Genomic DNA, 25,750 nt, shown 5'->3' on the forward strand with positions numbered 1-25,750 from the left:
GTTTCCAGATCAAGGACTGAGAACCCCTGAGTGAAGGTGCATCATCCTTCCCAAAACCCAAACTCCAACAGGCAGCTGTGCCATCCCATGGAGCAGGTAGGCAAAGTGCAGGACGTGGCTCCAGCAGTGTTTTGGGACTTGGCTACCCAGAGCAGACAGTTAAACCTGTAGGAAGAAGCACCAAGTTCAAAGGCTGTGAGCTTCTATCCACCACCACCAGATTACACCAGCAGGACCAAAGCTATAAACAAACACCCTAGTTTGCCAGGGCCACAGATTACTAACAGCTCCGTTTAATAGTCAGCTGAATTATCACCTGGAGTTTTACATAATGCTACAGTGATTTTTGTAGTTGTTTTCATTCAAAACCTTTTTTTAAGTAATCCGTAAGGGTTTTGAGTTTCTTGTCCCGTGGCTATCCCACCCTAAAGCACCCTACTTTCAATCTACAGTAGTAAAACGTCACATTAGAGTTTTAATATAACATCAAGGAACATGAATCGTAGCCATCTTCTGAAATAAAAGGACCAAACCATCTTCATATGTTAAATAACGGCACGACAATTAAAAGGTAGTAAGGCTAGTATGGGGGACGGGCATAGCAGAGAAAAGAAAATGGCCCAGAGGTTCTTCTCAGGTGAATGATCAGCAGTGGGAACATACACAGTGCCCCATCATCAATTTGGGTGAAGAAGCCTGTGAGAAAGGTGCAAGTACTCCAGGTATTCCTGGCAGCATCCCTGAAACTGTTCTCATCTCATCTGCTGAAATTCATCAGCAATGAAAGGATGCTGTTACCAAGGGGAAACCCATCTGTGTTCCATATAAAAGCCATGTAAGCAGTACTACTTGGCCAGCCACCAGGTTGTGTTCGAGCCAGAGCAGCCCTGGCCCAAGCCCTACTCTGAGGCGCTGGGTGTTGTGCCCTTTGTCCATACCTGGCTGAAGTTAAAGGATGACTTGGTGTCGGCTGGAAGAAGCAAAAAGACCAACCTAAAGCATCCTGGTCAGGATTCCCACTGTCTGGAAGGAAACGGGACACCTGCCCAAATGCATGAAGAGACAGTCTTGTTTTGAGCACCAAGCCTTTGGCATCGTCTGGCACATCCAAATATAAGGAGCCACATGCGAGAAGAGGCCCAAAGGTCCTGGTTGACTTCCCCCTTGCAAAAAGCAAGTGCTGGCCCAGTGAGCCTCAGCAGACTAATTCATTACAGGTTTCACACTGGCACCCAGGTAATACTGACTGCTGGTGGCTGCTCACAGCAACTCCCAGGTGCTGCCCTGAACAAGAGGTCTGTAAATAGGGAGGGAGGGATGGAGCAGCGTGGTCCTGCAGGAGGATGTTCCTGTGCTGGCTGCTGTGCAAGCACCAGAGGGCAGTGCTGGTGGCTCCCATCCAACACCACACAAATACTCCAGCTGCATCCTGGGCAGGTAGCAGTAGGAATGAGGTGGGAAATGGAAAGAGACAGGCTGAAGATTGCTCCTGCCAAGACTGAAAAATGGAAAGGAAATTTCACTCTGAAGAGACATCATCAGAAAAAATAAAAATAATAATAATAATAAAAAAATACAGCAGGGTTCCTGTCTCACCCACATCAAAGGTGCACAGTCAACAAATCCAGGGGTGCCTCCTCTGCAAAGCAGGCTGGGAGCTGAAGCTAAAATAAAGCCTTGTGCTGCCTCCAACAGCAGCAGCAGTAGAAGGGTTGTGGAGAACAGTTTGCTCTGAGCAGAGCCCAGTGTCCCAGAACAACCCCAGTTCTCTGATATTTTTTTTAGGAAAAGAAAAGAAAGCACTGGTGAGAGATGCAGATGTGAGCCTGAATATGGGAAAGCAACACCCCCTGAAGAAAGAGCACAAAGGACAGGCAGCACTGTAGGATGCGTATGCTATGTCCCACTCTTCTCACCATGCACACCTTGGGCTGCTCCATGGCTCAGGAGCAGCTGATGCAGAAAACAGCCTTGTTCATGCCAACTGGATGCTGCTGTCTTGGCTTCGGTTCTCCTAAACACTACTCTGTCATTGCTTTCAAGTCTTTACTATGTTGGCTTTGAAAAATAATAAAATGGAAGGGATTATTCAGTTGATTTCCTAAGAGTTTGATCCCACAAATGTAAAATAAAATAAATCATTATGTCCACATAGCTGCTGGCCCCGAGGCCAAGTTGCCTTTGCCCTTCAGGACTCACATCTCTGACCATGGCAGAAGAACCCTGAGGAGCTGAGTTTCCCATCACCACTTCCTTTCCTCTCCCCTGGGCTGGTGACACCAGGCCAGCCCTGCCTGGTGTGGCATCAGGTCCCACCTCATGCCTTACAGTTAGAAAAAGAAAACCAACAAAACCTCTAGGATGCCCAGTGACTGCTCTGCTCCACAATGACCATTAGAATCTCAACCTGACTTGCATCACCAGCTCTCCTTTCCCATAGGTATCACCATGCTTCTCCTATGACTGGAGCAGGGACGTAGCATGGTGCAGAGGGCTGTGTCCTCCAGCCTGCCCTCCCCGGGCCATGCACCCACATCCACCAGTTGAGGAACCTCTTGGCGAAACAAACAAAAAGAACCAAGAAAACTGGGTCCCACAAGACTCCTACCTATAAAGGCTTTTGGCCAAGTTGAAGAAGAAACTAATACTGAGTCAGTCCTGCACAGAGCAGCCATTTCATTCCCCAATCCCAATTTTTGTCTCCAGAGATGCCCTCCCCCCTCCCAGTCCATATATAAAACCCCCGCAGCCACCCAGGGAGGGCCTGCGTGCGACCCTCAGTAGTCCTTGTCCCCATAGTCATTGTAGAAGACGCTCAGAGTTTGCTCCTCACACGTCTTCTTGAGGTCACGGCTGAGCTCTGACCAGTTGAGCCCGTAGGGCTTGATCTCGCTGTAGCGGCAGGCCAGGTACTTGAGGGATGAACGCTGCAGGCTGATCTTGGGCTCCCGCAGGAGCCCATTGCACCAGCTGCTCAGGTCTCCCAGCTGCGAGAGAATCAGGCCAGCTTTCCTGTATGGGGTGATGGGAAGGGGAGGAGAAGAGCAGGAACAGAGAAAAGTGAAGTGGTTAGGGATGCCCGAGACTTTGCCCGTGTCTTTCTTCTACTCTGCATTGTCCCCATACAAGTTCAGGTTTGATGAGGGTTTAATGCCCCTTAGGAAATGGTAGCATAGAGGTAGATGTCATCAATTAATCAAGCAGCATCACCTCCATTGCTACACCATGTCCAGAGAAGAACAGCTGAGCTGTAAAAGATCTATAGCACAAGTCTGGTGGGGAAGAGCTGAAGGAATGGGGTGAGTCAATGTGGAGAAGAGGAGCTTGGGGGGTACCTCATCACTCTCTCCAACTGCCTGAAAGGAAGCTCTGATGAGGTGGGCTCAGCCTCTGCTCCTGGGTAGCAATGACAGAGTAAGAGGTGACAGTCTTACGTCACAGCAAGGGGGGGGTTCAGGTTGGGTAATAGGTAAAACTTCTCATTAAAAAAAGATGAGGCACTGGAATTAACAGCCAGGGAGGTGGTGGGGTCACCATCCCTAGAGAGGTTTGAGAAACACATAGGTAAGACACTGTGGGACATGGCCTAGAACAGTCAGAAGCATGAGCTGATGGTTGGACAGGATGATCTTATCAGTCATGGCACAAGCAATGTGCTGGGATATCACTTCCCTGCTGTCAAGTGGCTAAGAGGGATGAGATGGAGAAGAAATGTACAGCACTGGGAACCAACATGCTGAGTGTGGAGAGTTAGGGGGAAAAAAAAAGCATTCACAATTTCATGCTTGTTATCTGTATTAGTGGGGCCTGTGGATGTCTGTTATGAGCCCCACAAGATGCAATAACATAAAATGTAAGTATAATCAATGACACTCCTGGTACATGACTTACAACGTTCATAATAATGGTTTAGGAAATGCATCTCACAGGACAGCATGCAAGCTAGGAGGACTACTACTGAGGCATACAACAGAGGGTCAATTCCAAAAAGCTCTGAAAGAGAAGGGGATATGGTGGCACCTCCCTCCCCCTCCACTTTATGGAATGCACATTTTGCATCTGCCAGTTGCAGAGAGCAAAACAAGCAGTAGCATTTGGTAAAGAGCCATCAGGCAACCCACACTGTCTGTGCAACCCAGCTAAAAAGCCAGGAGACAAGGTCAGGTGGTGGAGGGAGAGGAATCAGTCTGCAACAGAAGAAAGACATGTTGCACCCTTGGGGCAACACAGCTTTGGGGTGGGCTTGTCCTGGTAATGAGAAATGCTGAATGTCCAACCTCTTGTGTTAGAAGAAGCTGTGGAGGAACACGGGTGATCCTGGCCAAATATGAGCTAAAATGTTTTCTTTTCATGGTTTTCCTCTAGAAACTGCGCTTCTAACGCTCTTATCAAGAACAACACTATGTCCAGATAAAACACATTATGTTCATCTTAAACTTGTCTAGCACTTCCAGCAATCTCCAGGGAATCTGGCAGATGTGTAGGTAATGGATCTAAATAAAGTGTCTTGCAGGCAAGTATTACATGTGCCTAGAAACCCAGACAAAAATGGAAGCGACCCAAGGGCTGGAAGAAGTTTTCCAGCCAGCTTTAAGGTCAGTTTGGTGGGGTCAGGATAGAAGACATTCCACTGGTAGCTGTAACAGCATCCACACAGCGTGGGGCAGGTCGCAGACACACAAATCATGATAGTGGGGTGAACAAAACCTTCTTTGTCACATTTTTGCTTGGATAAGCAAGAGTTGCATGTAGAGAATACAGCTGTGTTGGTGCTGGCTTGACAGCTCAAGGGTATATGTAGGAAACATAGAAATACCCACAGACACACCATACTTACAGCCAGGGCAGAGCTGTTTGGAAGAAGATGATAACCCTCAAGGCTAAGCTGGATAGGCAACCTGAACTGGTGGAGGGCAACCTCCATTGATCCTTAAGGTCTCTTCCAAACTAAGCCAGTCTGTGACTGATTCTATAAGCCCAGGCCCAGCCAAAGCTAACACTGGCTTTCCTGTAGCTGAAACCTGCCAGAGGTCCAGTCTGGAAAGGGGATATGAGCATTCCCCAAGCAGGCAGAGCCAGAAGATGGCATGACAGCATGGAGGTGGAAGAACACTGCAGAGCCAATCTCATGGGTTCAGATCCATAGCTTCAAAGGAGCATCGGCAACATTCAAACAAACACTCTCTGCTGGCTAAATAACATCATCTGCAAGTGATTTGTCCTGTCACCACCAATCTGGCTGCTTTACCCTTGCAGACAATCAAACAGGAGGTCTGCTTTCCAAGATTTGTCATCACCAGATCTGACTGCAGCTGCCTAAACGGCTTTCCAAGCAGTGCGAGCTGCAAACAATTCATCAGCAGCTCATATCATCCCATCCTGAGCGTTTCCAGAGGGTGGAATTCACCCTCTGACATGTAGGTTCATGAAGCAAATAGTAATATTTGGATAATCCAGAGGCATTTCTCGTCACCCCATGCCAACGTCACTGCCACATGGGCTGGAGAATGCAGCTTCCACCCCATGTTCTGGGGTTCATTCCTTTCTTCACTGATGGCAATACTTGTGGCTATGTGTCAAATCCAGATTCCCAAACTAAGGAATTTGATGCACTCATCGCAAAGAAAAACCCCACCACAACAGATGTCATGGTGCATGCAGACTGGGGATGGATTTCACATGTGGCACTGGGGACAGAGTTGCACCACCACAGCTGGGCTCAAAACAAAGGTGAGACATGAGTCCAAGCCTGCTGGGTCCCACAGTGCTGTGGGAATGAGGAGTTGGTGGAAATCCCAGCAAAGCTGAACTAGGAGAGGTGCCTAAAAGACCTTAAATGCAGGGGAGTTGGGGCAGATGGCCTTGAAGGGTCCCTTCCAACTCAAAATATTCTGTGATTCTATGTGGAGGATAGGGGATGCCTGATCCTCTGCTAGAAAGCTGTAAGTGATGACTTGGAGAAACAGAGCTGGAAAACAGCAGCTCAGCAGAAAGAAGGCATCCAAAGGAGGGCACTGTAGGGGACTGTGTGTTTTGTAGATAGGAACTGTTACTGATGTACATTTGAAGTAATCCTGACCACTGACCAGACTCAAGAGTACAGCTCTTTAGAGGCTAGATGCTACAAAACATCACAAAGACAGATGCTGAAGGAGATGCGTAGAAGGGAGTATTTGATTCTATGGCTGGTTCCATAGGTGGGAACGGGAGGGCATCCCTAAGCCCTGAACTTGAGGGGCCACAGCCACCTGAAGCAGCCCTGGTGGAGTTTAGCATCAAGGCACTGGGCCAAACTCCAGGGTCAGTGTAGACCTGGTAGGGTGGCAGAGTATGATGGGGCTGACTGCTTTTCCACCACCCAGTCCCATGATTATAGCCTTCAAGGGAGATAGCCAAATCCTAAACACCCATGCACTGGATTGCTTTCTGAGCCTACCTGGGTCCCAGCTCATCCTCACAGCGCCAGGTGAACTCCCCAAAGCTCTCATAGTGCTGGTTGTAGTGGTAAAGGACACGGTGCAGGCTGGGGGAGCCAAGGTCCAGCAGGGTGTTGTAGGCTGTCTGCTGCTCCTTGCCACTGGTATAGCCATTGAAGAGGTTGTAGATCTTGTCTGCAATTTCTGGGCATAAGAACAAGGAGTATTCAGTGGGGTGCACAGAACAAAGCCCACCAGGATAATGCTCAGCTCTAGTGAAGCCAAGAGACAAATCCTCTGTGGCATTTACTGGAGCCAAGATTTGTCCCCTGGGGTATGATTAATGTCATATCAAGGCAGCGGAGGAACAACAGAGTAGATGGCATTCCTCAGGCTCAGCTGGACTAATCAATCCAGTTTAGGTTCTCATAGTTTGACCCAATTAGGAAGAGAAATGGTTGGTGACATCAGGTACTGCTAGTACAATGCCATTTATCTAGAAGAAGGAACACAACTGGGATTTCTTCAGACACCATTTCTGCTATCATCTTCTTTCTGGGCAGGTCAAGCAAGACTTTCCTCAGCTATTTCTCCACCCATCTTCAACACATCTTGAGTTCCTACCCCTTCACCCATGTTCTCAACAGCACAGAGTGTGTCTGCGTGTGTCTGGGGTGAAGGAGGCATCACAGCCAGGACAGGATATGTGTGTAGAGACATGACAGTCAGGAGAACTCCTTGTCACTGGTCCCAAGCATTACCCTGTGGACACTCAACCCTATGCCCAGGCACAGGATATAAATGTACCCTATGAATAGCACTTCCAACCCATGTCCAAATCCCAACCAAGTCTCCACACCCTGAACAACGAGGCTGTTTTTCAGTTGTGTAGACACACATGAAGTCTTGGGTCAGTGGCTCACCTTGAGCTTTGACATCATCCACCACAGGGCAGGGCGTCTTGACCGTCACATCACTGGACCTGGAACGTCTCCCCGTGTTATCAACTCCCCAGAGGGTGAACCTGGCCAGAAGGACAGCAGTGAAGCTGCAGATCCTGGGCCCTCACACAAAGTCAGGGAGGCTCGCACAGAGGAGGTGACTCACATGTAGATGGTGTCAGGCTCCAGGCAGCGGATGATGAGGGAGATGGTGGAGGAGAGCCTGTCAGGCACCTGGGCTGGCATCGCACAGGGGGACTTGGCACCAGAGATGATGTCATCCACAAAGCTCAGCACCGTCTCTAGGGGGAGTGAAGAGGACACACCACAGATGATGACACTGGTGTCCCCAGGGCTGTGCCCACCACCATGCTGCAAAGGCAGACCAAGGCTCACACATGAGTTTGGTGTGGAGACAGACCCACTGCTCTTCCCTACTATCTGTGGGCCCCCTGCAATGCTCACTGTCACGGCAAGGAGGGAGGGGCTACTTCCTCTCCTATGGGATAAGGAATACTTTGCAGCACCTCACTGCAAACAGTGTCTTCCAGCACCTCCATCCCGCTCTCCCTGCAGTGAGCCCCACTCACCAGTCTCCACCTTGGAGTGGTCCATCCTGTCGGTCACTTTCTCCTGGCGGAGGAGGTAGTCGACAATCTGCACTCCGATGGGGGGCTCCGAGTGCCCCCACTCCAGCACTACCAGTGTGCTGCTGGGTTCGTGCACGGTGGAGAGCCGTAGGCTGGAGAGCAATGCTTGCTGGTGAGCACCTTGAGAGGGCAAGGCCCACTGCCTGTAGGCAAAACTGCCCCACAAAGCCACCCTAGCTCCACCACCCCTCACCACCACCACCACCTCCTAGACCCACCGTATCACAAGGCCAGACATAGGGACCTACATGGGGTGTGGGAGAGGTGCGCAGGTGGGCAGCCCATCAGCCCCAAAGGCACTTGAGTCACAGCGACACCAGTCCTCAATGACATCCCCACTGCCTGAGCACCACAGTGAGCTCATGGTGGCTTCCTGCAAGAGCTGGGAAGGAGAAAAAAGGTGCAAGTTCAGACTGGCATCCCATCACCAGAGCACGTGCTTATGGTGGCAATAGGCTGATTGTTGGACTGGATGATCTTAGAATCATTAAGATGGCAGAGACCACTATGATTCATCTGTTCCCTGGTGGGTGACACTGAAATAGTTCAGCATGGTCCACCCACCCCAGGGATGGGGTTGGAAAGAGCTACCAAAACTCGTTGTGATGCTAGCTGTCTGTAAAGAGCTTCATAATGCCATCCCACCACCCCCTCCCAGCTTCTCACCCGCTGGGTCTGGTTGTTGGTGACCAGCTCGTAGATGGGTGCTGCTTTGGTGACCTCAAGCAGGATGGGCTCTGCTGGTGCATCAGGGCTGGAGGTGACGTGGCAGAGGGGACAGGATGAGGGGCAGCGCCCACGGCTCTGGCACTCCATCCGCACACCCGCTGCCATGCGCTTGGTGCCTGACTCAGAGAGGCTGGCAATGTACTCAGGGAAGGTGAGCACTTTAGGGTCCCGCTCGCGCTCCTCTGACTCATCCGATGGAGAATTGCCTGAGGGGAGGGGAGAAAAGAGGGGGGCAGGGATGGGCTCCATACCATTGCAAAGGGGACGCTCCTAGGAGAGAGGGTGCCCAATGCACCACCCTCTCCCTCCCCCCCTCGCCCCCCAAAATGGATTAAATGCCCTCTGGTTTCAAGAGCAGAAATCAGAACTGGAAAGCCCACCCTGGCATCCTCTGTACCTCAGTTTCCCCAGCCCTTTGCCTGGCTGATGATATGCCACCCTTGCACTGGGTCCCCACAAGAGGGAGCCTCATTCTTGCAGCTGAAGGCTCACGAAGGACCCATCTGGTCCCTCCCTCCAAATCAGCTTCATTTCTGATTTCTTCTCTGTGCTCCCTGGGTTCCCAAAATGCCCCTGTTGAGGCCAGCAGCCACCACTCACAGAGGCAAAGGGGAGCACAACCCTTTTGGCAGCTGCTTCATGCCTGCCTCCTTGCATTCATCCCCAGGAATTAGGTAATTCTTAAGAGGATAGCAATGATGAGGACATGGCAGTAGGGTGGGAAGAAGTGAAGGAGGCCAGGGGCGCTGCCAGCTGTGGCTGTGGGATGCTGCTGGCAGCACATCCACAGCTCTTTGGGAAGAAATTCCTGTGGAAGGGTCTGGCCAAGCCAATCTCTGAGACCCCTGCGAGGAAAAACAGGGCTGTTAAAGTCCTGGATATAGGAGCACGGCTCAGCCACCCCAGCGAGCTGGAATTGGATCACTTTGGGCTGGCTGTGAATTGCAGCTTCACAGGCATAGAAGGGAAAGCAGAGGAGCCAGAGAATGAGATGTCTCTTGCAATTTCTCAGTCGATATCCAGCTCCTGACGTTTGCAAACAAAAAGCAAAGGAGGGAAAGTGGCAGGTGCCAGAGCAAAACCAAAATGTGATGTTGTGGGTGGAAAGAGACTGCCAGACCTGAAAAGCCTCCAAGCAGGAAAATCAAAGAGGAGGAAACTGCAGGAGGGAAAAAAATAAATAAAATACCCCAAACAACAAGTACTCGCAATCAAAAGATGCTACATCTGGATCCAGCTCTCAGCAAAGCAGCAGTGGGGCTGGACACAGGTGGGCTTGGGAAGAAGCCCAGGCTCCAGGAGCCTGTAACATTCATGCTCAGAAAGGAGAGTTTTACACCCAAGTGGTCCCCAATACCCCAGATTTCCAGCTCTTTCCTTGCCTGTGCTATTTCTAAAGCAGGTTGCAGATGCTTGCTCCTCTACAGAGAAAGCAGAGCTGTGCTGGGGTCACTCAACCCCCTGCCCAGTTTACCAATGACCAGTGCAGCACTGGTGTGCAGACAAAAAAAAGTGAAAGCAAAATGCTGACAACCCAAGAGAGGAACACACATCAGCAGGAGGAAAGTCTGGCCCCGGGATGCGAGTGGAAGAGAGCAGATATGGAGGAGACAAAGGAAAGGAAGGAACAGGATTAAAGGCAAATAGCAGCTAAGTCCAGAATCAGACGGGACAGCTTGGTGGGATTAGCGCCTTCGTCTTTCATCTCCCCAGGGATGTGGGTATTTATTTTCCTTGCTGGCCGGGGCTGATGCTGGCTGCAGTCCATGAAGTCCTTGGACCGGCTTCAGTGAGTGGGAGCCGGGTGGAAATAGGAAAATGAGGTGGGACGCAGCTTTTGCAAAGGCTGGGCACTGTGCCTGCCTGTGTCAATGGCAAACACAGCTCCTGCTCAGCCAGGGGTGGCTATGGAAACAGTCCTGGGGCTCCTACCTTTACTGATGTCCTCATACTCCAGCCAGAGCTGTCGCTGGACCTGCCTGTTGGGGTACCAGATGGAGCAGGACTCCTCAAAGCCATACACAGCCTCTTGGATGTAGTGGTTGCCAAACTGGTCCAGCAGTGCCACAAAGTCCCTGCGGGAGGTGGCCCCATCCAGAGAGTGCAGCGCATTGCTGAATGCTGGGGAGAAAACACAAGAGGATGCTTAGCCCTTGGACCCCCCACAAGTGTGATGGACTCCTGCAGGTTGTGCATCCCATTGCTGCCCCTTCTCCCCACATGCTTACACTGGGAGATGGTCAGCTGGTTGAGCCGGACATGGTACATGACAGACTGCACCTTCCAGTGCTGCAGCAGAGGGTACCCCGACACCTCACTGAAGTTCACCATCCCTGCCAAGAGAGAACATGGTGCTTGGACATAGGGTAACCACAGCAGCCACAGTCCCTTGCACCACGACCAAGGTGAGCTAACAAAGGGAAGGGGGCAGCACAAATCATATCCCCCACCATCAGCTGTTCAACACTTATTAACATTTCAGCTTTGAAAGAAAACCCATGGGCTCACTTCATCCTGCTGGCCAGGATATACAGCAGAAGATAACAAGCCTCCTCCTACATCCCTCTTGCCTCCCCAGACATGCCCAGGTGTGCTAATTGCTTTGTTAATGAGAGCTGCGCTTTATAAATGAGCTGTTGGCAGGCCTAGTCACCATCACACAATGGTTGTGGCCAGCCCAGAGGCTCTGGGGACTGAGCTGGACACGTGTGCACAGGAAATCACCTTCCTCTGTCCCCTGGGTCATCATGGCAATGCTGGGGGTGGGTAAACCCACATAAGATGGCCAGGATGAGGGTCAGGGTGATCAACCCAGAGACAGAAAGGAACTGAGGGTTCTGATGGCCAGAGCATCCCACAGTGTTCTGCAGAAGGATGCTGGGACTCAGCCACCTCCTCCCCAGTGGTGCCATTGCCACACTTCCCACATGGCACACCTCTGCTCAGCAGGGAAGCAGTGAGTCCTGCTGCTAAACAGCCCCACAGCAGGAGTTCAGGAGGAAAACAACGTTCATACCCCCTCCTCAGCAATAAAGGGAGGCGGAGAATAAGGAGGATGAGGTCCTCTGCCTTGCAGTGCTTCTCCCTTCAGTGTTGGCTGTTACAAACAGCTTCAAAGCATTACTCTTCCCTGCAAAGTGTTTATGCAAAAACAGCCCTTCCTTACTCAGCAGCTCTGCCTCTTGTGTATTCACAGCGATGCCCAGATCTGCCTACTGACAGCACAGATTTCACTTCTTTCCAGTTTTGTTTTTTTTTTCTCCCACCCTCTTAATCAGCCACAAAGAGCCAGCAGAGCGGTGGGAAATGAATAGGATAATTTGCTGGCTTCTGCCTCTTTGGAATAATTGCCACTGAAGTCCCCAGTCCCTTCACAGTGCTGTGGCCACTGTGGCATTGCCTTAAGTCACATCTGTGATAACCTATGGGCGCTGCCAAACAGACCTAGGACCCCACCTCAGTCCTCACAGCCTATAATGCACTGACAGGGCAAAACAAGGTATATTTGTGGTTTTAAATGTTTCTTTACACCAGTGACTCTGATTTGGAAATCAAACGAAGACTATTTGGAAAACATTTCTGCCTAGAATAATTAAAAACAAAAGCCTTTTTGCAAATTCCCCAGCTATCTGATGGAGAATTGAGCTTTCACACCACACAATTAATTTGCAGCCTCTCCCTCACAAATGGACAAGCTGGCAGAAGGCAACCCGTTGCAGTGATGTTATAGGCTCCCCCTATTTGCTGTTGGCTGAGATAGATAGGGGAAATGCATCACCTTTCCTTGCAGCTACTGACACAGGTGAGCAGTGGGTGCTGAAGCCAGGCTGAAGGCACCATGTCTTTCAGCATCCCCAAAAGGATGAGGGTATGGCTGGGCTCACTCACCAGTGAGGAACTCAGGGTCAGGTGTGGGGTCTGAGAGCTCCTCTTGGCACTGATTCTCCAGGGGCACAGTGGCCACCACCAGCCCATCTGGCAGCTGCTGCTCCAGGCCCCTGGCAAAGTTGTTCTGCCTGGAAATAAGTGGAGAGAGGAGAACAGGGCAGGGAACAAGGGCCAGCAATCCATCCCTAAAACTCAACCAAGCACCCAAGCACCATGCTCTTCCTCTGGTGATGAGTTATGAAGGCCATGATGGCTCTTGGTGGCCATCTTCAGATGTGCCCATACCCACAACCCATCCACCTCCTACAAAGCTTGGCCAAATGTGGTTGGATCAGCCTCTTGGAGGCCCCCAAGGGCTGCAGGGAGGATGGGAAAGGCTGACCCCTGCTGGTGGTCATCTCTCCACATCCTCACTCACCTAAATGTCCCTTTGAGCACCTGCCCTGGGGCCACCTCCTTGGAGTGGTTGTTGTAGCCATAGAATATCTCCCCAAAGAGCGTCTGGTTCATGGGCAGCTCACGGGGCTCACCACAGTCCACACCATCAGAGCACGACTCTGAGATGAGCTGGCATGATCGCCCATCTGTGCCCAGCTTGTAGTCCTCAATGCACCTGGAAAGCCAGCAATATGAACCACCATCAGCTGCAGCCCCACCAGTGGGGATCAAGGTTACCCTAGCTGGGGGTGATGATGGGGTGCTCACCCACAGAACATGAGGATGTTGTAGAGCAGAGGATCATCAGGCAGAGGCACCATCTGCTGCAGGCACAGCTGCTCACAGCCTCCATTGAAGCCATCAGAGCAATCAACACCAACATGGCGGTCATAGCAACCCGTGCCATCCTTCATTGGGCTCAGGCCCGTCGGGCACTGGCAGAGAGAAAAGAGAGAGGTGGGATGGCGGGGGGTGTTCTCAGAGGCCCCTCCATCAGAAAACAATGTTGGGGAAATATGAAAAGGCCACAACTTGCACCAAAACCAGCTCCTACTGCAACAAATATTCATCCCAAGCTGGCCACGCACCACGCAGCCCGTTGAGTCCAACTTGCGGTCTGCAATGCAGCGGAAGTTCTTGCTGCAGCCCCCGTTGTCCCTGGAGCAGTCACGGACAGGGCCAAAGGAGTCAAGGAGAACCTCCAGGCTGTCGAAGGAGGAGGAGGTCATCAGCTCTTCCCTGTGGGGAGTAGGAGGCGTTTCATCACTTTGATACTAACAAAGTATACTTGCAAAACCTGGGGTGAGAGAGACTCACCAGCCCCTATGTCCTTCGGGATGTACCTTTGCTTCATGGCCACACCTCCAGCACATTTGCTAGAGAAACTATTCAACAGCCTTGCCTTCACCTTGCTCACACTCACCTGACCTCCACAGCGTCCTCCATCACTGTCATGTCAGTCTTGCACTTGGCTGAGGGGTTGATGGCCAGCTCAGCCGGAGGGATGACAAAGCTCTTGCTCAGTGGCAGCCACATGCCTTCCCCCAGTGTGTAGGTGAACCTGTCAGGAGAGTAGGCATGTGGGGAAATACCAAACCCTACTGATGTGGGGACATCATGCCAGGGTACAGCGGGGAGTGCCGTTGCTGAAATACAGCCCTCAAACCTGTCCCCTCCCCTACAAAAGGAGCTAGGCTGATCCCAAATATTTCCCTAGCTAGATACAGGCTTCTTCAGCATCCATCTGCCAGGAGCACGCTGCTGGGGAGCGTGGGGAGCAGGAAGGATAACGAGGGATTATTCATGTATTTATTCCTCCTCTCCAAGGTGTCCATAGCTGCCGCAGCTCCAGGGCTAGCAGGGGGAGGCAGCAGAAGCAGATGCACTGTGAGATGCATCAAGAGGGGACGAGTCTTTCAAATGCACCCAAATGACCCCAAAAAGCAGCAGTAGGATCTTTCCAGCTCACATGTCCCTAGGTGGTGGCATAGGGCACTGAGTTCAGCCAAGCCATGGGGGGCCACCTACTGTACCCTCCCCAGAACCAGCACCAGTGCCTGGAGAAGAGACCCAAGGAATGGTGGTGAAGCTGAAGGCAGGCTTACCGAAAAATCTTATCTGATGGCTGCTCACCCAACACCAAGTCAAAGCCACGCTGGAATATTGTGTATGGCCAGGGCCTGGAAGAGAAACGCAGGAGCATCATGCCAGCATCCCAAAATGCCTCCCCAGATCTGCACTGCAGCAAGTACCTGTGATGCACGTACAAGATAGTAAAATAATTCCATATCCAAAATTTTGGGAGAGTGGGGGAATTTTTGGCAATCTGTAGGATTTACATGTTCATATACATCTGGTGCCCCCAGTCAACAGCATATCTCATCCTTTATTTTGGGCTACAGTAGGCTCCTGTCCCCCTCTTCCCTCTCCTGCAACATCCCTGAGCCTCACAGCCCTGCACCCTTGGGTATCACCCTCCTCTTCCCACCATGGGAATGTTGCCATGTGTCTAGGGACAGCTACACCCATGGCCAGGATGCTTTGGGATGTGCAGCCCATGCAGCATGGCCCCATTTGAAGAGAACTCTTTGCAAAGCATCTTTTGCAGAGCATTCATCACAGAGCATCTCTTGCATGGGGGTCATTTGCAGAGAGACTAACAAGTCAGAGACCAACAATAAAATAAAAAGGAGTCCAGGGGAGAAACAACCAGATCCAACCAAATCTCATTTGTGAAACAAGCTCAGAGCTGAAGCTGATTTTTCCATCCTGTCACCTTTAAAACGTCCATTGAGGGCACACATCCACACAAGCAGCATGGCAAACACCTGGTGAGCCTGGGGATTTTCTCTGAAGGCAATTACAGCTCTCCTGCACAAGCACTTCAATTCCTAATCTGAAGTTATTTCAGCAAGGACACACACACAAAAAAATCCTGATTGCAGGATTAGAGCACTGCTCATTTCCTGCCTGGGACACAATGGTACTTCTGTGACCAGGCACAGGATTATATCCAGCAGCAGAGCACAGTGCCCTGGATAAGGTCTGTGTGGATGGGAAGCAGTGCTCTCCTTGCATCTTGCCAGCTCCTTGAATGCTGCCCACATACACCATCCCACACTGCCACAGACGGGCTTTATTCTCTCTTCTCCAGAGTGCACTGGGCTGGGAACAAAAGCAGAAGCAAGGTATTGTTCTTTATCAGCTTGGCTGGACAAATGGCCATGAAAAGCACTTCCAGCAGTGCTCAGCCCACAGTAGTGATGCAGAGACAGGGTGGCCAGCCCAGGGATGCATGAGCACTGTAACATATAGGCTAGATATGCCTACAAGGTGAAAATCAGCACAAGGCCATTCAACAGCCCCTCAAGGGCACAACTCCCAGTGATACCTAAAAGTCTGGCAGTGATAGCTTGAAGCCAGGCCCACTCCACCCAATGCATCTCTCCAGGAGCTCCATTTCAAGCCCAGAGATAATCAGGAACACATCTGCAGCACCTGCACCCCACACAAACACAAGGGACACAGCCCAGATGTGGGCACAGCTGTACAGGGCAGGGGGCAGATGTCAGAATCAAGGTCAGAAAGACCACTTGGATCATCCAGTCCAGCCACCAACCCACACCTGTGACCTCCCTAGACCATGTCCCTCAGCATGACAGCTATTCTGTCACCAAATAACTCCAGGGATGGTAACTCCTTTATATCCCTGGGCAGCCTGTTCCAATACATCACTGGTCTTTCTAAGAAGGGTTTTTCCCTAATATCCAACCTAAAAATGTGATCCAAGAGACTATCTCCCATCAGCAACACCTATCCTAGTGCCACCACCAGCTCGGTTTCAGCTCTGCCTTGCAAGGGCTTCCCCCAGGCTTCAGCTTCCCACCTCCCTGCCTGCTGCCATCCCTTCCAAGGAGTTCTTTATTAAAAATGCTAATGCTGGCACTTTCTCTCCAGGCTGCTAGTAAATCTGCAAGGAGAATGGGGCGGGGAGGAGGAGGCGGAGGGCTGGCTTGGTGAAAGGATCTGAAAAGAAAGAGGAGCTTTTTATCTGGCCATCCTTCAGGCTCGCAGAGCTGAGGCACACAGCAGGGGATGGAAAGAGAAGAAGGAAAAAAAAGGAAAAAAAAAAAAAGAGGAAAAAGAGCTAATAAGAGTTTAAGTAGAAAAAGTGCTGTCCTTGTCACTTGGCTGTGTCCCCAGCTGCTCCATTGGGTGCATAGGGATGGACGTGACTGGGTGCACAGCTTGCAGGGGGAGAGATACCCCCCAAAATGGCACCACCTCAGAGGGACTCAAGCTGTATATCAGAAAGATGGGAAAGGGAGCTACCTGCCCTCACATAGTTGTCTGAGTCCACCTTAATGCAGTGCTTGCCAGGCTGAGGGGTCTCACCTGGAGAGCAGTAGTGAAATTCACAGAATCATAGAACCATCAAATCATTAAGATAGCAAAGACCATCATCAAGTCCAACCTTCTGCCCATGCCTGTGACTGTTCAGACCACGTCACTCAGTGCCACATCTACCCCCTCCTTAAAAACCTCTAAGGATGGTGACTCCATCACAGCCCTGGGCCCCACATTTCCCTATGCAATAGAGAAGAGCAACAATAATGGAAAACAAAAAGGCACATGTTAATCCCCCTTAAACGTGGAGGATTTAAGATCTCATTGTGCCGCCTTGGGTAAGAAGAACATGCGGTGATGGGACAGCATGGGACGTCACATAATGAATCCACAGGCTCAAGAGGTATGAATGTGGGCAGGAAACAGCTGGCTAGCTAAAGGCACGATTAGCAACCTGATTTGGGGTAGTCATACCATGCTGCTGCCGCGGGAATTTGGTTCAAAGTTGGCCAGATTGCTGGAAACCATTTCTCCTACCTGAGAAACGTTAGAGGAAAAGCCAAAAAGCAGCTAATTAGAAATGCAGAGCGGAGCAGGAAAAGCAGACTGCTATCAAACACGCAGCGCAAAGCAGATTTGTTTAGAACAGCTGAAGAGCAGCACACAACGCAGGCCATCAAATTTATCTGCTGCACATGATCAAAAAGATCTCATTTTTGAAGAACTACTGCTGATTTAGGGACCAGATGCGTTCAGTAAGAGATGCATTGGGATGGCACTGATCTCAGCATAACATACCCAAAATACACGCAGCATGCAAAGCCTCACTGCTGTTACCAATACAGTACCAAAGCCCCCTGCTTTTCTGACCTTCCCCAAGCTCAGAAGCAATGGGATCCTATGGGGCCAGACTCGGTGCCTGGACTGGGTCGCAGTATTGGAGGGGTTAGGAATGTATTAAACAAACATCTGCCAGAAATGACTCAGATGCCATTGGTCCCCCCTTGGGATGCAGGATGGAGTAGCTGATATCCAGCATCTCCAGAAAGATACTCATTTACACATCCAGCTTAAACCAAAATGCTTCACATGGCCACGCTTTCCAGAGATCCTATCAACAGTGAAAGCTGCAGGCAGGGATGATAGAGTTTACTGTTGGTTTCCTCTGCTACCCGCTTTCTGAAACTAAAATCTCATGGGCTCAAGGGAGAGGCACAAAATGATCCCTGTTTCACATGGCTTGAGAGAGGAGCTCTTGAAGGACAGTGAGGAAAACCCCAACCCACAGCACTGAAGCCCTCTGAGGAGCACAGGGACGGGCAGGAGAATCATGAATAGCTCCAGGATGGTCTGGGGCTGAGGAAGAAAGACAAAGATCTGCTTGTTTTCTCTACCCCAGAGAGAAAAGAAGGTATGAGATGCTGTGTATGCTTTGTCACAGCATAACTTTGAGATGTCAGAAGAACCACAGAATGGCTGAGGTGGGAAGGGACCTCTGGAGGCCACCTGAGATGATGCTGAAGAACCCTTTGAATTAAGCTGAGCAAATGACTCCTTAAAGGGCAGGAATGCATTTGCCTTCCCTGCCCTTGGTTTCTCTCCTGCTTGCTACCATCTGCATTTTCTTTCCCAAAACACAGCCTTTTCTCCCCTCTCCCTTTAGATGGAGCAGTTCAGCTGGGAAGACGCTAGAAAAGAACAAGGTGCATGGAAGCAGTGAGGCTGCAGTCCCACACCCAGCAGCAGCAAAAAGCAGAGCAGAAGGAAGCAAACACACCTACATACATGATTACATGTGTTTATGAACAGCCCTGAGAGACAAAGTCATTTTCCCCCTCACTCTGTATGCAAAGGTATGGGTCTGGCACACTGTGGGCTCCTTCCAACCCACCCTGAGACACCCAACATGTCCTGGGGGTCACCAACCCCATCCCCATGCCCCTGTCCTCATCACTTAGTGCTGCTCATGGGAAGAAACAAAGGAAGACATGGGGAGCTGCAGACATCCCTACAGGACACTTGTCCTCTGGGGATGAGACTGGGGACCCAAGCATGCTGCTCTACATCCCCCATCTATGCATCCCGTAAGCATCAAGATGTCCTCAGCCCAGCTCTGCTCACCCAGGACAGCCACCTCATCTCCCGTGGCCAGCACAGGAATTAATTGCTAAATTGCTTTAAAATGAAAAAAGGGGAGAGGGGCTGGGGCTGAGCAGCAGGGCCCTGCTCAGAGGGAGGCAGAAGCACAGCAGGGATGCTGAGGCCAGCGTTTGATGGCTTTCTCTTCCTGCTGTGAGCGCTAATGGCTTCAGAGAGGGTGTTGGGCACTGTGAGTGAAGGGGAAGAGGAAGAGGCTGGAGGTGCTGGTGCACGCATGCCTGCAGGTTTTTGATGTCTAGGGTAGATCAGATGTTTTTCCCTTCACACTTCCAGGAGCATAGGAACATCGAACAGACATCTCCTGGTGAAGGATACAGAAGGAGTGCCCAAAAAGGGAAGAGGAGCAGCTCCGATGCTCTCTGGGGAGCTGTTTACTCCAAAATCTAATGACTTCATCAACACCACTGCACCTCAGCTCTTCTTATTCTGAAGAATACAACCCTCCCCTCCTGCTGAGTGGCCAAAGAGCCCACACCCCATTGACCTCAGGGCTCACTGAGATGGCTTTTAACTCCTTCGCTAAAGAGGATTTCCTACAGCCCTGCTTTGCTGCTGCAGGCCAAAATGGGCACAGCGCTGTGGGCACACTCACCCCTGGTTGGTCCCCCACTCATTCCGGATGCAGAGATGCTTATGGACAGGGTCTTTCATGTAGCCCTCGTAGCAGAGACACTCACCTACAGAAAGAGGGTGCACATCAGGGACAGGGGGCCCTGCAGGACCCCCACCATCCCCCGCTTACCAGTCTCAGGGTCGCACTGATGCTCGCAAGGGTCAAGGAGGCGGCGGGCACAGAGGTCCAGGGCCCAGGGGCCGCTGGAGTTTTGCTGGGAGAAGAGGACGACCTGCGCCGGGTTCAGCCAGTCGCTGGCGTCCAGCTGGCTGCCCTCCAGCAGAATAAAGCGGCTCCCTGCCGCCCGGGGGGCAATCAGCAGCTGTTACCTCCATCTTACAACAGCACCCTCCATCCCATTGCAGTGTCCTCCCTCCTGTGAGAGTTCCCTCTATCCAGTGATAGTTATCTCCAGACCATCACAGTGCCGCTTTACCCCATCCCTCTGTCCTGTGATTGTCCCCCACATCCCATGACAGTGCACTGTTAACCCACAATGGTCTCCTCCATCCCAGGAATCCCAGGTTCCCTCTGCCCCACAATGAACCCCTCCATCCTATAAGACCATCTCCACCCCAGTCCGTACTCTCATAAACCATGACATTTCATTAACTACAACAGCCCCTTCCATCCAGTGTCCAAACCAACCAACCCACAACAGCCACCACTCCTTTTGTTGTTGTGCTGGTGCCATTCATCTCATGACAGCCCACTCCACCCCACATCCATCTCCTGCACCCCGGTGCCCATCTCCTCTATCCTATGACACCCAACTCCATCCTGTGCTTGTCCCCACCATGTCATAGCCATCCCCACGAAACCTTGCCCACACTCATGTCCTCCATCCCACAGTTTTCCCCTCCACCCTGTACCCACTCCATACCTGTCCCCTCCATCAACTCCCCTCCCTTTATCACAGTTCCCACCCATGGCTGGCATAGGTTGGCAACTGTAGGACTGTGGTCACTCACCATCAGCAATGAGATGCTCAGGGACATGGAGAGTGATCTTAACAACAAGGGGGCAGCTCATGTGGGAGGAACACACCAGGCTGATGATACAGCTTGTCACACTGATGAGGGTCAGCGTGGTCTTGTTCACAGGGCTGCGGGGGGACCCCACTGTAAAACACAAAAACTTCATTCCAGCCCCAAACCCAGCAGCCTAAGAGATAGGAGCAGCAGAAAACAGAGCAGAAGTGAGGGATGCTCACTGTCCACCCTCCTGCATTCACCTCGGCTGCGCCTCCGGCTCCGAGAGGGGTCTGTGTAGAAGGTCAGCTGGGGATCAGTGTCTGCCTCCGTTCCCGAGTCCCCTTCGGGGTTTAGAAAGGCTGAGCCAGCTGTGGGTGACACCAAGCATGGTTACAGCCATGGCAGCACCAAATACATCCCATCTCTGTATGGCCACAAAGGGCACAGTGCAATACATCCTGTCCCATCCCATCATTGATCACCTCGCGCCTTGTTGTTAATGCGTTTGCGTTGGCTGCTGGAGGTGTGGGACAGCAGGGTGGCCTGCTGGTGGTTGGAGTCCACAGGGCTGGTGGCGATGATGTTGTCCTTGTATTTGTTCATCAGGGACAGCTTTGCATTATCACTCCCTGGGCAGGAAGAATTGAAGGCAACATCTTTCAGGGAGAAAGACCAAAAAGAAGAAGAACAAAAGAAAAACAAAAGGGAGGTGAGAAAAAGATTTCCTTGGATCAATCCCCAGAATCCATACAAGGTGACTGGGGTTGATGGACCAGCCTGCTCCCAGTGCAGCTCCTCAAATCCCCAAGGGGACCAGCACATCTACCAAGCCTGGTTAAGCGTGGAGATTTAACATTCAGGGCATTCCTGCATAGCCAGGTCTGAAAAAAGAAGGCCCCTGGAGAGTTTTAGGAAGCATGCTGTGGCTTACCCAAACCCTGTCAAGGAAAGGCTTTTGGACAGCCACTAACATCTTGCATCTCCAAAGAAACGTGACAAAACACTCCAAGCAAAATACATATATATGCAATGAAGGGGAGAAGAGAAGATGGATGTGGTCTGAGGTACATGGATTAGTGGGCATGGTGATGATGGGCTGATGGCTGGACTAGATGACCTTAGTGGTCTCATCCAACCTTAATGATTCTATGGACCCAGCTCAGCCCCATTGCTGCCCGACCTGGCGTGAGGTCCATGCTGGACTTCTCATTGCAGCCCTGCAGCGAGTCGAGGGTGCGGGTCACCTGGCTGGCAAAGTCCTCTCCGCCATTCATACACTCGCGCTGGAGGTGGTGCCGCAAGTCGGTGATGTCATACTCGTAGCCATCCAGGATTGGGGTCTCACGGATACTGAGGGTGCCACTGGAGTTGTGGCCCTGCACACGGGCATTGCGCAGGCTCTCCCGGCCGTGCCCCCCAATCAGCACTGAGGGGATGTAGTGGATCTCATTGGCTGCTTCAGCGCTGGCACTTTTCTGAGGTTGCGGCACACGGCGCCGCTTGCACCACCGCCGGCGGGTGTAGAGGATCATCACCAAGCAAAGGATGGAGAGCAGCAGCGCGATCATTCCTCCCTGTGGGCACAAAGCAGCAAGGCTCAACAGAGACTGCAGAACAGGCCTGGGAAGTGGGCTGGGAGCAGCCCAACCTCACTGACAAGAGCTCCTGGCACTGCAGGGTGAAGCCCGCCTCAAGCAGGGCCGGCTTTGAAGTCACCACTGAGCCATAAAAAAGCAGCATTTAAAGCAGAGCGTGGTTTGTTTGTGTTCTCCCGCAATGTCTTTGAAAGCAGCAAGCGGGTTTATTATAGGCAAACACTCCTACGGGCAACTTTTTCTGACCCATTTCCAGCCGCTTTCAATGCTGTCACTCCCAATCTCAGCAGATTTTCCCAGGGCATCCTGTGGAAACTTCAGTGCAGATTAAGTGAGACGAAGGCTTGGGACAGCAACTAAAGCAAGGTTTGGGGCATGCAGAATGGAAGAGCTCAGTCCCCACCGTGGCCCTAAGCACACCCAGCCCCACTACCTCCCATCATACCCAAGGTCACCCAGAGACATCACCACCACGGCACAGATGGAGGCGGTGAGATGAAAGCTCCAGCTGGCTCCTTGTGCCTGGTCTGCCAGGAGTAATAATAATAACAACAATAATAGTGGGGGGGGGGGAAAAAAAAAAAGAGCACATGGAGCTGGCTGAGAACTGCCTGTCCAACCATGCCTCCGGTCCCCCTCTACCTTTTCATGCAATAGGTGTTCTTGATAAAATAGAATAGTAGTCATAATCTGCTCCATTAGGACCAAACATTAAGGAAATTATTGAACGAGGAGCGGGAGACAGAGCTGGGAAAGGAGCCCTAATGGCCATTATGGCTTCAACCTCTTCCATTCCCAGGATAATGGAGCTGCAATGTATCCTCACTGCCCGCCTCCCAAAACTTCTTTAAAAGCAAAAAGAGAAAGACAAAGGAGGAGACCAGCAGCCCTGCAGACACATCCAGACAGGAACTAAGAGGACAAATCTGTCACCGTGGATGAACACTGGCAGTGGATTTCCACCTGGGTGTGCTCACTCGGTTTCTCTCCGTAGAAGCATGGAAAACCTTCATCCTTCCCACTGGGACTTGGGCAAAGGATGCATGGGGACCCAGTGCTGGGAGGGTTTCTTGCGCTTCCCCCATGCAGAGAGTTGTCGTGATGGATAAAGCCCCTTGCCTTCACTACACTCACTGACCAAATGGGAATGATAGAAAATCAGCCTTGAAAATGACATGCGACTTTGACCCCAGGCACAAAAGCCAACCTCTGTTTGTCAGGGCAAAGGACACTGCTGGAGCTTAGTGATTAAAAAGCAAGGGAAAGGGAGGATGCAATCTGTACTTACACATTTTGGTGCGTGAGTTGTGGGCATCCTTTCACCACTTTGATAATAAGATTCATTTCATACACTCCTGCCTGGGTCTGGGTATTCAGCAGTGATCAAAAAACCCAAGACCACAGCAGCAGAGCAGGCTGATTGTGGGTCTGGCATTTCCCCAAGGCAATGCTCTCTCTTGGGGAAGGGAGCAAAACAAGAAAACAGACCAAAAGTGGTTTGGTTTGGGGCTGGCTTTGCTAGTGACTTCTTTTTTTCCTCAAGACTAATCAAGTGCAAATGATGGAGGAGAAGCCTGGCCTCCGGCTGCAATCTGGAAGAGCTACAGCCCTCTCATTAGGGTAGGCACCATTAAACAGCCTGTTTGCAGCCTCGGCAACACATTGTCTCCAGCTAATTATCTTCCAGTGGCTCAAAAATGGTCAGTCCTTCAGATTTTTCCAAGATAAGGAAAAATAAAAACACAGCACCCTTCCCTCCCCACCCCCCTTTCTCCACCCCAGATCCCTGCCTCCTTTCTCTGCCATTAAACCTTTTCCCTGTGGTTCTGCACGGGGGACTCCCGCATGGAGCTGTGCTGAGCAAAGCAGTGGTGACAGTGCCTGGTGGCACTGTGACACCACTGCGTATGGGCACCCGAACAAAGGGCTGCCAAGGGAGTCACTGTGAATTAACCCCATAATAAGCCGGATGCGACCTTCAAAGCCCAGGGTGAAGGATTCCCACAGAAGCACTGGAGTACTTTTAGGTGGCAGAGAGTGAGTCATTTGGAGATGTGAATTCTGGGACAAGCGTAATGCAGCCCAGTGCTCAAGCATCCAGCACAGCATCCTACCCATCTCCATACCAAAGCAGAAGGAAAAGGGATGCACATACCATGACAGAGATGTGCAGGATCCTCAGCTCCTCCTCAGCTGACTCCGTCTGGGGTTCTTCAGTGGGCTCGAAGCCAGGCAGGTTGGGAGCCCCATCCTGGTGGTGGATGTGGAAGAGTAGAGTGCCATTCTCCAGCCACTGCTGCCTCCAGCGCACCAATGGGATGTCATCCGTGTTGCCTGAAATCTCTATGAAAGCAAATGTGGTCACAAGGGGGGAGGAAAGTACCAAGGGAATACCCACCTCATCCCAAAAAGTGGATGTAGGACACAGCAAGGGGGTGGTGTGCCACCATGGATGGCCACCAGCATCCCTAAGGCTCTAATTTAGCCAGTTTTTGCCCATATGCTTCACATTACATGCAGCCCCAACCGCAGGGAGCAGAGAATACGGAACAACTTCTCAGGAGCGCTAATGGGATCACTGGGGCTGTGCAGCTAATTACTGCAAACGGAAAATATAATGACTGGAGAAATGCGCACGTGGCTGCAATCACACCTGCAGTGCTGGCTCACACTGAAGTATGCTCAGAGCTTTCAAGTCTTTGCCCACACATTGCAGCTCCCCACACAGGACACAGCCCCAATACCTGCACAGACACCTCTATCTTCTGCCCAAGGACCCTGAGCTTTCCAGGTGCCTTAAGCTAGAGTCTTTGGTAGTAGGGCAAACGAGCAGAGCTGAGCTGGGCAGAGATGGCACTGGATGAAACCCAAGTAAAGCAGCAGGGGATGCACGCCTAACCAAGCCAAGTGCGCCCAACTGGTCCAAAATTGCACAGACACAGAATCATTACAGATGGAAAAGACCACTAAGATCATTGATTCCAAGCCCAAGGCATCCCTACTGTGCCCACTAACCATGTCTCTTACTGCCACATCTACAAGATTCCTGAAAACCATTTCAGAGATGAGACTTAGCAAAGTGGGGGTGACACCAGCACATCACCATGGCAGAGCTGGCCACTGCTTTAATCATCTGTGCATAGGAAGCCTTGATCTTGCAGCTCCAGTTTGCTATTTCCATTTCAGCTGGTCTTTTTTTATTCCCCTCTGAAAACACAAGCATTATTTGCATTTGCTGTCATGACCATGAAAAGCATGATGAGCTTCTCCCTCGCCATGTGGGTCAGTCCAGTGTGGTCTCATTTATACTGTGTGCTTCCGTGGCGCTGGGAACCAGCCTGAGCTCACTTAGCAAATTGTCATCCTCATTTTGCTCATCTCAAACCGCCTTCAAATGAAAACTGGAATTCAATTATCGTGCCGAAAAACAACATTTTAAATTTACCGTTAATTAATTTCATTAGGCTGCCTTAAGTGAGCTAGCTACTGGAGGGAGGGAG

General features: G+C 51.3%; 1 protein-coding gene across 3 annotated transcripts in view; it reads right to left on the bottom strand.

The window, feature by feature from the left end:
- Positions 1-271: 271 nt before the first annotated feature.
- Positions 272-25,750, bottom strand: part of ASTN1 (astrotactin 1) — a 39,221-nt gene continuing 13,742 nt past the window's right edge. Inside the window, exons 2-23 of one of the 3 annotated variants that reach the window (XM_015869785.2) lie at positions 24,406-24,593; positions 21,836-22,229; positions 21,138-21,311; positions 20,916-21,023; positions 20,653-20,802; positions 19,811-19,978; positions 19,661-19,745; positions 14,667-14,741; positions 13,985-14,122; positions 13,650-13,800; positions 13,330-13,496; positions 13,043-13,237; positions 12,625-12,752; positions 10,965-11,069; positions 10,669-10,857; positions 8,674-8,942; positions 8,256-8,389; positions 7,948-8,099; positions 7,524-7,659; positions 7,340-7,440; positions 6,437-6,620; positions 272-3,012 (exon numbers count right to left, since the gene is read on the bottom strand). In XM_015869785.2, the coding sequence (XP_015725271.1) occupies positions 2,778-3,012; positions 6,437-6,620; positions 7,340-7,440; positions 7,524-7,659; positions 7,948-8,099; positions 8,256-8,389; positions 8,674-8,942; positions 10,669-10,857; positions 10,965-11,069; positions 12,625-12,752; positions 13,043-13,237; positions 13,330-13,496; positions 13,650-13,800; positions 13,985-14,122; positions 14,667-14,741; positions 19,661-19,745; positions 19,811-19,978; positions 20,653-20,802; positions 20,916-21,023; positions 21,138-21,311; positions 21,836-22,229; positions 24,406-24,593 (3,626 nt within the window). In that variant the 3' untranslated portion in view covers positions 272-2,777. The remainder of the gene's footprint in view (positions 3,013-6,436; positions 6,621-7,339; positions 7,441-7,523; positions 7,660-7,947; positions 8,100-8,255; positions 8,390-8,673; positions 8,943-10,668; positions 10,858-10,964; positions 11,070-12,624; positions 12,753-13,042; positions 13,238-13,329; positions 13,497-13,649; positions 13,801-13,984; positions 14,123-14,666; positions 14,742-19,660; positions 19,746-19,810; positions 19,979-20,652; positions 20,803-20,915; positions 21,024-21,137; positions 21,312-21,835; positions 22,230-24,405; positions 24,594-25,750) is intronic. The other 2 variants (XM_015869786.2, XM_032446144.1) reach the window with 2 other exon arrangements.

This window comes from Coturnix japonica, chromosome 8, assembly GCF_001577835.2.
Source record: "Coturnix japonica isolate 7356 chromosome 8, Coturnix japonica 2.1, whole genome shotgun sequence".
NCBI lineage: Eukaryota > Metazoa > Chordata > Aves > Galliformes > Phasianidae > Coturnix > Coturnix japonica.